This window comes from Propithecus coquereli, unplaced genomic scaffold (genome assembly GCF_000956105.1).
Source record: "Propithecus coquereli isolate 6110/MARCELLA unplaced genomic scaffold, Pcoq_1.0 Scaffold276, whole genome shotgun sequence".
Lineage (NCBI taxonomy): Eukaryota > Metazoa > Chordata > Mammalia > Primates > Indriidae > Propithecus > Propithecus coquereli.
Genome location: NW_012148352.1, coordinates 183,718 through 194,035, shown reverse-complemented (window position 1 = coordinate 194,035; position 10,318 = coordinate 183,718). Strand labels below are relative to the sequence as shown.

Genomic DNA, 10,318 nt, shown 5'->3' with positions numbered 1-10,318 from the left:
TTGGAAAGTTCTCTAAAGGCAGAAACTATTAGTATTAATTTAGGTTGTGATATCATTCTGTTAGCTGACCAAAATGACACCCTAAGTAAGTAAATGCAAGTTTCATATAAGCAGCCCTGGGTGTCAATTTTTTAAACAAAATACAATAATAATCTATACAAGGTAAATAAAACAGCATTCAAAACTTGGTTCTTTTTTTCACAATCTTTGAATAATATTATGAAATAATTTGATCAAGTTATGTAACTTTAGGAAGCTAGAGTTTTAAATATGTCATAATCAAAATTTAGTTTATTAGAATGTTATAAATAATGTTTGTGTTTATAAGAAAGAAGAGTGGAGCAAATACCAAATTGTGTCTCTCAAAGTAAATGTTTCATTTGTAAAAGGAAAAATAAAGTATCTATTTTGAGCTAATGGGCCAGAAGTCAACCTATGTGATAGACTATTTGTAAAAGCTCACTGATATCTTCCCTCCCTTACTTAATTCTTGCATGTAAAGTACTTAATTGCCACTTAAAATAGTTTCACAAAACTAAGTTATTTTTTGATATTCTCTAAAATACTTAAAAGGAGGAAGATTAAAATAAGCTGCATCCTCCTTTGAGAATACTGAGTATTTAATGCCTAATGTAGAAGAGATTGTCCAGTATTATTAGTTTCTAAAGTGAAAAGAAAATAAGATATTTCCTTAGTGAACCATGTGCAATCATCTCCAAAAGCAAGTAATGAGGAGTTTTAAAATGGTCCATTAACTGGTCAATCTATTTCTACATGCCATATTGATGTTATAGTGACCTTTAATAATTAATTCTCTTTGTATTCTACAAAGAACTATAATATTGTCCAAAAATTGTATATTGCAGGCATACCTAGTTAAGAAAACATTATCTGAGGGGCTTTAACATTTCATTGACATGGAGTTAGTCTGTAATTAAGGTATGTTCCATTCATGAGTCCCTGCTAGTTGCAGTATAGCCAGATAAGGCTTTTCATTTGAATGATTCAGTGCTCCCTCAACTTTGGTTCAGGCAATTCAGTTAAAAGTTTGGCCCAGACTCACACTTGAAAGAAGTGAATGGCATGGTAGGGATATGTTTTTTGCCATTCTTATAAGTGAAACTATTTTCATTATGGAAAGATAATAGTGTCCAGGTAGGATGAGGTCAAGTTCTATGTTAGTAGATATCAAGGCAAAAACTAAATATTCTTAGGGGAAAATGCAATTGGCTTAGCCCTTCTTTATACCCTAAGATACTTATAAAGCACCTGGTACCTAAGCGGTGTTAAATGAAAAAGCCAGAAAATAAATGAAGAAAAGAATAAATATATAAATTATTTTGTCTATCCAATAAGTCTAACCTATAAAGATCTCCTTAAATATGGTAAAGCAATGAACTCTTCTTGATACTGCTATGCTTTCAGAAGGAAAATAAAATTTTAAAAAATTAAACAGGCAAAATATTATGTTGGTTTGGAGCTTAGAAGATGTCACCCACTGTTACTGAGATGGCAGAAATATGAGATATGTGTATTAACTGAGGAAAAAACACAAGCAACCAAGCCCAATTTATAAAGAATAATGTGTACTAGAATTATATAATTGTTTCTCCCACCAGATTGTAACCCAGGCAACATTCTTTGTATAGTGTTTACTCCTGGGGCGTAATACTCCAAAGCAAAAATACACAATAGGAATTCCATAGGTGCTTGTTGAATGAGTAGAAAGAGAGGCTTATTATTTTAAAATGTCATGATAAATATGTGTTTACTTTAAAATACCATTTATAAATATTGTATATAGGGTTCAGTACTTTCTGAGGTTTTGGGTATCCACTGACGGTCTTGGAACACATCCCTCAAGGGTAAGGAGGGACTACTGCTCGTGCTTTCATCCATCATGTAAGATTCTGAGAGGGCTTATAAACTGACTTCTCTGAAATCCTTTGAGATCTTGTACCAAACTGCTTTTACACTACTGTAAAAATTAAAAACCACAAGTATCATTAGGGTGTCACCCACTGGTAATTATTTGATTAGCCATTTTTTAAGCTATCTGAAAGATTGTTAATACACTCTTATTGAGAAACTAGTGACATTATTGTTAAGTAAAACTGTTTTAACATCTTATTTTACTGGCAAACAGATAACTAGCAAAATGACTTGCGATGCCACAGTTGCTTTTCCAAAATAATTATGATCAGGGTCCCTGTGGGATGCAGTGTGTAACTCATCCCTTCTGTGTTAATGAATTCAAGGGAAGGCAACACCACTATTAGTAATAGCTTTTATTTGGAGTCCTCATTTTCCATATAGGTCACATTAAACACAGCCATTAAACAATAGCGTTGAGATAAATCCATACAATGTATTCTGTTTTTGTTGCTGTTGTCCTTGTTCACCAATCTCTTGGTGCAGCTAAGAACCTTATGGAGTGATGGGGCTGATAAATGGGAATAGCCAACCTGCAAACACTGGGGCCAGGAAAGTCAGCTTTATTCAGGTCTCATTCAATTACGTTTCAAATCAACACTTCTTGATAGCCAAAACTCTTATTTGAATTAATACTCTGATAAATGCTGTCAGTTGTCAAAAGAATATAATTAGATAGTAATGAGTGGGCATATATTATGCCAGACTTGTCTATTTGTTGACCTTAGTAACTTCTACTCCATTAGACAACAAACAGCTTTTAACCTGGTTTTAAAAAAGCATACTGCTCTATTACTACATGACTTTTTTTTTTTTTAATGGTGTCATATTTTAAATTGAGCAGTGTCTAGATCCTTTAAAGGGAAGTCATGTTTTAGAAGATCTCAGCTAATTTTGGAAAATAAAACAAGTTAATTTCCCAAGCAGAAATTCAATTAATTTACAGAGTAGTGAGCCAATCTTTGTACATTTGCTGCAATAAGAATGTCAGGTTAAGAAATGACATGAAAGCATTCTTTGAAATTGCATGGTATGTCTCTTTAATGTTTACTTTGGTATAGGTATAATTAACACTGATTCTCACTACTTTTAACTTTGATGAAAAGATTTTTCACCATTAACATCTGATGAAAAGATTATTTTGTTACTGATTTTTAATTTTTAGTTCATCAGTAAGCAAATTTTACAACTTTGGGTTTCTTACTAAAATTTCCACGAACTGATTTTTTTTTTCCTGTGCTTGATTCAGTTACTTAAGGACCTAAAAGATAATGTGGTATCACATTATTTATTTTGAATGTGTGGGATTTTTTCTAGGGGTTAGTATTGGAAAGATGTGAATTAAGACATTTTTTCACATTCTAAATTATGCTGAAACCCCTTCAAATCTCACTGTTGGATCATACATCACCCATTAGAGCAAGTTGTTCCCTAAAGGTGCAATTTTGGCATCTCATAGGCTTCCTTGGAAGCCAAGCACCAGAGGTCTGTGATAAAGGCAGTTGCCAGCCAAATGAATAATAGTGAAATTCCCTCAATTCAACTATAAAAGCTTAGAGTCCTGATTGCTGAATTACCACCAACTTGTAAATAAATAATCACTACTAAATACAGATAATGTGTTAAACAGCTAACACTAGTAAATCACTGGTGACAGAGAGCCTAAAGGTAAACCCCTCACACGTTGGCACAACCAATTCTTAAAATCTTATGGTGTTTTAAAGTCTTCAGACACATATAATAAATTGAACAACTGGTTACCTAACGTTAATAATGTTTTAAAAATAAACCTTACTCTCTTTGTTGATTTCATTTACATACTGCTTTAGATTGTACTAAGTGGTTATCTGTCTAGTAAGAGAGAGGCAACTTTTGGTAAGACTAAATGAAAATCAGTTTTTTATCAAATTTCAGCTATCAAGCTAAATCAACCTGTAGTCTCCTGGTGAAAATAACATCAGGTAACAGAGACAACACATTTCAGATACATAAATTGTCCAAAATATTAGGTTTCACACGTACAAGATCCCTTTTTTCTAATTTAAACATTTACAAATAATAAAAACCAAGAGTAGAGCTTTGGAAAGGCTGTTACTAGGAACCAAAATATAGTTCTCAAGAGAATAAGGCTGATGGGAGTTGTCCACTCTTCCCTCTCAAAGCAGTTTTGCAAACGAGGTACAGTCTAAAATCTTGACAGCATTTGATGGAAATATTTTGAGTAGAATTTTTTGAGATTTAAAATTACAAAACTTAATTTAGTTTAATGTTTGTTTTTGCTTTTGTTTTTATTTTTAATATAAGGATTTTATGACATTTATGCTGTTTCTACACTGGCTTGGTGGCCAGAAAAGAAGGCACAGAATTCTCCACCAGTTTGCAAATAATGCATTTTTCTGCTCCAGTGCACAAACAGCCTTTATTTAACTCAGCACCACATTTTCTAAGGTATGGGCACAAAATTGTTTGTCATGAAGCTGTAAAATGCCAAAAAATTTTAAATGCTGAAGGAAAATGTCAATCAAGGCATTTTCCCATCTGCTGCTACTTCTGCAAGTGCTAATTTTATTTTTCCCAATTCCTGAAATTTGAGGTTTCTTAGCCTCATAAGGAAGTAAATTTGAAACTCGCTAAATGTCACAAGAGAAGGTGTAAGTGAACGAAGGAATAGAAGGTGTGTTGTTTTCAAAGGACGCCAATAAAAAGAGGCAGAGGAGCATTGAGATAAAGGAAAAACATTTTGTTAAGACTCAGACCTCTTGAAAAACACTACACAATGCAAGTAACCAGTGCTGGAACCATACATGCATTAAAGCATTTTTCATGTATTTGAAATATAATGGAAACACACATCTAGACCACTTAAAATACTTTTGAGAACCAACCAATGGTATGATATCTACATAGGCAGAAGCTGTATGTTATTGAAAAAATCATGAAGAAGTTTCAGGTATTGGTACAAATGTAACTCTTGTGATTTAGCATGACTTTAATAAAAGCTTCTACAAGGACTTGCACATAACCATGAGTGACAGATGTATTTTTTTTTTCTTTTTTGACCTTTCAGTTAGCTCCATCGGCTCACTCAAACACATTTTGAACAGATTATGTACTGTAGTACTTGGTAGACTATACATTAAACAAGAGACTTTGCTCTGAGGCACTGCTTCCCACATTCCATGGGGAAAAGGAAGCAGGAAAAAACAAAACTCATAGAGTTCGACAGCTACTGAGGCAACACTTGCCATTTACAATATAAGCCCAAATATTTTTGCAACACAACTATATATTAATTTAATAAAATACACAATATAGCTCTTATACACTCAACAATTTGGCTCATATGCACTGAATCTGCAATAAATCAATAAAAATATGTCATTTGATGTAAACACATTGAATCTTCTTACATTTGCACATTTAAATGGTCATGTGATTTGTATATGTCTAAGACATTTTCACTTTCCTGAGCTATTTTAGTGTCCACAGATGAATAAAACATATTAATCTTGTTAATTTTCTTTGAATATTACAACTCAATGGTAACTATTTTTCAAAACTTTTCTATGTCAAATTTAAAACATACTCATCATCATTTATATCTTTTTGGACACTAAAATGCTAAGTAGGCAATTTTAAATCTTTAAATTTTCTTCTCCCTTAATGAAGTGAATTAGTCTACGTGTGTGCTGGACAAAATGGACTATATCTTTTTACATTTAACTTTTATACGACATGAGGTGTCTTACAAATGATCAAGGTTTTTTTTTTGTTTGTTTTTTTCGTTTTTGTTTTTGACTAATGATATGGAATGTTCTTTGTGTTTATATGTGTGTCAGGTAACTTTATACAGAAATGTTTACCACAGATATGTGTTAATGTTTGGTGTAGCTTGGACTACTGCAAGGTCTTTTCGGGACTTTCAGTAGAAGCCTGTGATGACTGCTAGAAATCCACCACAGATCACAAATTAGGACCCTGCTTGGTATGTTTATAGGTAAACAGTTAAGTCAGCATAAATCACGGAGGACAGTCTCAGAGTGATCAGAAATACTTCAATTCACACACTGCATACCTTCCTAACAGATTGTCAAAAGGTAACTCGCCTCCTCATTTTCCTTTTTCTTCTCTCCTTTTTCTTCTCGCCTTTTTTCTTTTCTCTTTAAGCATCGATAATTCTGTCCTAACGTAAGTTTGTTCAAAACAAAACCATTGTTATCTCTGAAAAAGAAACAGCAGTGAAAAGAACATACTTGTGGGCACTTCAGATGTTCACTAAAAGCCTTAAAGCAGCATTGGTCTTTCTTCATCCCTGTAAAATGGGTTGTCACCAGGAGGGATCATCTTTAAATCAACAGAAGAGACAAGAAAATGCCAATGCCTTTTTTTTTTTTTTTCACTTTCTCACAGCCACAGGGTCATTTCCCCTGCAGTCCTGCAAAAGCTTATCAATTTCTCTCACAACTTCCTCTGCATCCACGGACTCTCGGCCCAGATCCCTGTTGGGGTGGTCAAGCTGCTCCAGAACAGCTCCCATCTCACTGGAATCCCGGCTGCCTCTGGAATGCACATCGGCGAAGACCCTTGCCATCTGATCGGACGCCATGAAGGGAGGGTCTCTTGGTTGCTTACTGGGCGACAGATACTGACTGTCAGTGGGCAAGTACTGATTGCTTGCTTCAGCCAGGGCTCCTGGTTTTGCTTCACAACCATCCAGGGAACCTTTTGTTGAGGTGCAAGGCTCGACGCATGCCTTGGTTGGGCTGCTTGATGCTGAGGGGACCTCTTGGAGGAGAGGGCTCAGGGCACGTTTGGCTTTTAAATAAGGTTTAACATTGGCAATGAGAATAGTGTGCTCTCGCTTGTCTTTTCCAAATGTACAAAAAGTCTTTTTCCCAGTGGGATTCACAGTTTCGTAAGTCTCAGTCTCAACATTAGCTTCAACTGTGGGTACAAAGAGATTTGTGCGGTAATCTGCGTTTTCAGCCTGATTGGCTGCAGGGAACTGTGGCATCCAACACCTGTCAGAATGACCAAGCACTCGGCATTCATCTGTGCAATTAACACACTCTTCTGGTTCTGCAAAACAAAAGAGAAAACAGCAAATCCAATCGTTAGGGTTTCCTTTAAATTTCTACAGAGGCTATGATCAGCTCTCAGTGGGCTTGCTTGACCTCTGGTCTCTTAATTAAAAAGGAAAAGAAAACAATAATTAAAACATTTCAGAATGGTTGCATAAACCTGTTGGTTGAGACAATGGTCTAATTTAAGTCTATTCTCTAGATATTAACGAATTCCCATAGCCTGGGAAGAAGTAAGACGTGGCCATTGGAGAATCATTCTCAGTAGACTAGAGCATCACTGTAAACTAAACTCCTGGGGATATCAGTTAGTCTTTGTTCTATATAACCCATCCTGGAGACAGTGAACTTCAAAAAAGATTATTGGAACTAATTTTTCAAATCAAATAACAGGACAAAAACTGGATTGCAAATTTCCATAACAAGTTCTAAGCTGCTTTTTAAAAAAGTGTCTTATCCTTATTTAGCTTGTAATTGTTATGGTGGTGACAGTCATGAAATAAAAGGTTTCCTTTAAAAGCTTACTTTTCCTACCGAGAGTGGCAAATAGAATTTTCTATCAGAATGTATTATGAATAAGGTTGTCAAAAGTGCGTATTCCTATTTTATTAGCTATGTGTATGGATCATGTAATCAGTTTTCTTCACTTCAGCTTTTTGATTTTGGTGTAAGTATGTGAAAATGGATTTACTCAACAGATATAGTTCAGGGTGAATGACAAATCGTGATTTCCTATTTTAAATAATAATGCTTTCTGTGAGAAATTATACTTTTCTCCTTTGCCAATAGATATATAGAGAATCTAAGTAAAGCATTCTTTAATGATCCCTATTTCAACATGAACATGCAAATATGAAAGAAAATTCCTTCATTATGATAATAGCTGCATAATTCCATTGACCCCAATATTTTAAACCATAACTTTGAATTGCATCTTTTGAGTTGTTCGTCTCCTCTACAAGTGGTTGTTCCCCTTATGCTTAATGATCCTTCGTAAATTAGGAACTTTTACTTTCAGAAGAGGATATTTACATTTTGCCTCTATGTGATGGGAATAGAATTCCCTACACATTTAGGAGCCCTAGGGATTGCCTTTTAATTGATGCTAGATTATCCCTATTTCTAGTGTCCTATGCAAGGAAAAGAAGTCCACATGAAAGATATCCAAAATAAAAAGCAGCAAATTTAATAGCATTGATAAATTTGTATAGGTACTTTACAAAGTCATATGTAAAGCTGAATTTATATTTAAAATATGTAAATAATTCTTTATTAAAAACCCCACAACGTGTTTTATCTTAAAAGTTTTTAGGATAAAATAATTTCCTATGGGACTAAAATTTTTTTAAGAAGGAATCAAAGTGGTGTCTTGATGGAACAAAAATACTGTGGTTTCATAGTATGTATCATTCAAGTTGGTGCAAAGTTAAAAAAATATTTAGGTATCTTGCTTCTATTTTAATTTTGCCATTTTTTTAAAGAAATATTTTCTTATAAGTGAATTAAATAGTCATTGTTAAATTTATTGTGTAATGCGGAAAAGAATGCTGAAAAGTAGTCTCAAACTGAACTATGCACCCACAGACTCAAACACTATCTACAAATTGAAAAGTTGGCACAAACACCAGCAGCAGAAGCTAGGCATGTGGCATCTTCTAGGAAGTCTTTATTTATGTATAAATTAGAGCCAAGATTAAAGAAACAAAAGGATGTCAGAAAAGTTCATTGTCAGGTGTTTGTTTTCTTTACCTACTCTAAACGGGAATTATAAATGTTACCTCTATCCATACCTGTCAGTAAGTGTTAGAAAACATAACATCATTTCATTCAACAAGTTTTATCTTTCAAAAAGTAGAAAACTTTACAATCTATCATACTTGGTAACATTCTTGCATCTTTTAGAGCTATGATTTTTTAAAAGATTCATTTACAACTCATGCACTCTCTTTGAAATATGCTAACATAGTTTATATTCCAATATTGACTGGCCTTCCATTTAAGCTATTTGGATAGCCGACATTGAATGAATTCGATATGAATCTGAGAGCGAGAAAGAGACAGAATAATGCAAATGTATGAAAGCGTAAATCGACCTTGAATCTGAAACCACCAACATAAAATGATTGTTTGCACTTCACTGCTCAAAATCTGCAGCATTTTACTTGACTCTTTTATGTCACATCCTGGGGAGCAAATTTTGAGTATTGATTATGATACATTATAAGCAGTTCACCTTGTGATTAGACTGTAATTTTGACAGCAGCAGTTCGCAGACAGTGAAGAAAATCGAACGGACACTCTTGTATAAACAGCAGAAACCATGAGCACAAAGGGAACTACAACTGCCAAGGGTCAAGTTAGAATGTATGAGAGAGGGGAATCATTTCTAAAGAAACATAAATGGGTGAATAGGTAGGTACCAAAAAGAGATATAAGTAATATACAACAAATGACTAGCTAGTCACAAAGAATTAGACAAAAAGGATGGTGGATGGAGGAAGAAAGAAGAGAGGGAAGGAAAAAAGCAAAGTGAAAGGAGGGAGAAAAGAAGGAGGGAGGCAGGAAAGATGAAGGAGGAATGGAATAGGGATGGACAGAGAGGGAAGGCTGCCTCGGAAACAGGGTTTTAAGACAAGAGGAGCTGTATCGGGAGGATTTCTGCCATGTATACCTTCTATTACATATTTAAAAATACCCTCAATAAGCTAAATGTGTATAATAAAGGATAAGAGTGTGGAGTGTTTTCTTAAGCCCTGCAACTATAAAGGTATAAAATCAAACTGCTCTCTCTGTACCTTAGAGAGAATGGATCCCAAAATAGATATATTGAATTATAAACTAGAGAAATGAAAAAAGAAGCAAATTGCCTAGACAGCCACTATGTGCATAGATTCAATATTTACATGAGTAAACAGGGTTAGAGGTCCTGGACAGAAGAAATCAAAACAAAAATAATTGATCCAATATTCACTTTTTTCTTCAGGTCCAATCTGGGATTTCCAAGGGATTATTTATTTTTATTTTCATCCTTTCCCTCAATACAACATGATCACCCTTTCCAAGAAATATGGCATAATCTAAATAGTATGCAGACGAGAGAAACTGAGAGACAAACTTGTTTATATTGCAAAAATAAAACAATTCTGAAGTCCAACAGATGGAAGTCTGGGCAGTTCTGCCTAGAGGGAAAGTTTACAGTGTCTAATCTTTTAAATGTATGATTCCCTGAAGTATCGTGTGACAATCAAATAGCGTTAAACATTTGTTTAGTATTAAAAATCATTTTCTATACTTCCATAGCTACA

General features: G+C 34.2%; 1 protein-coding gene across 3 annotated transcripts in view; it reads right to left on the bottom strand.

The window, feature by feature from the left end:
- Positions 1–3,090: 3,090 nt before the first annotated feature.
- Positions 3,091–10,318, bottom strand: part of PCDH17 (protocadherin 17) — a 143,474-nt gene continuing 136,246 nt past the window's right edge. Inside the window, exon 5 of one of the 3 annotated variants that reach the window (XM_012647903.1) lies at positions 3,091–7,011. In XM_012647903.1, the coding sequence (XP_012503357.1) occupies positions 6,329–7,011 (683 nt within the window). In that variant the 3' untranslated portion in view covers positions 3,091–6,328. The remainder of the gene's footprint in view (positions 7,012–10,318) is intronic. The other 2 variants (XM_012647904.1, XM_012647905.1) reach the window with 2 other exon arrangements.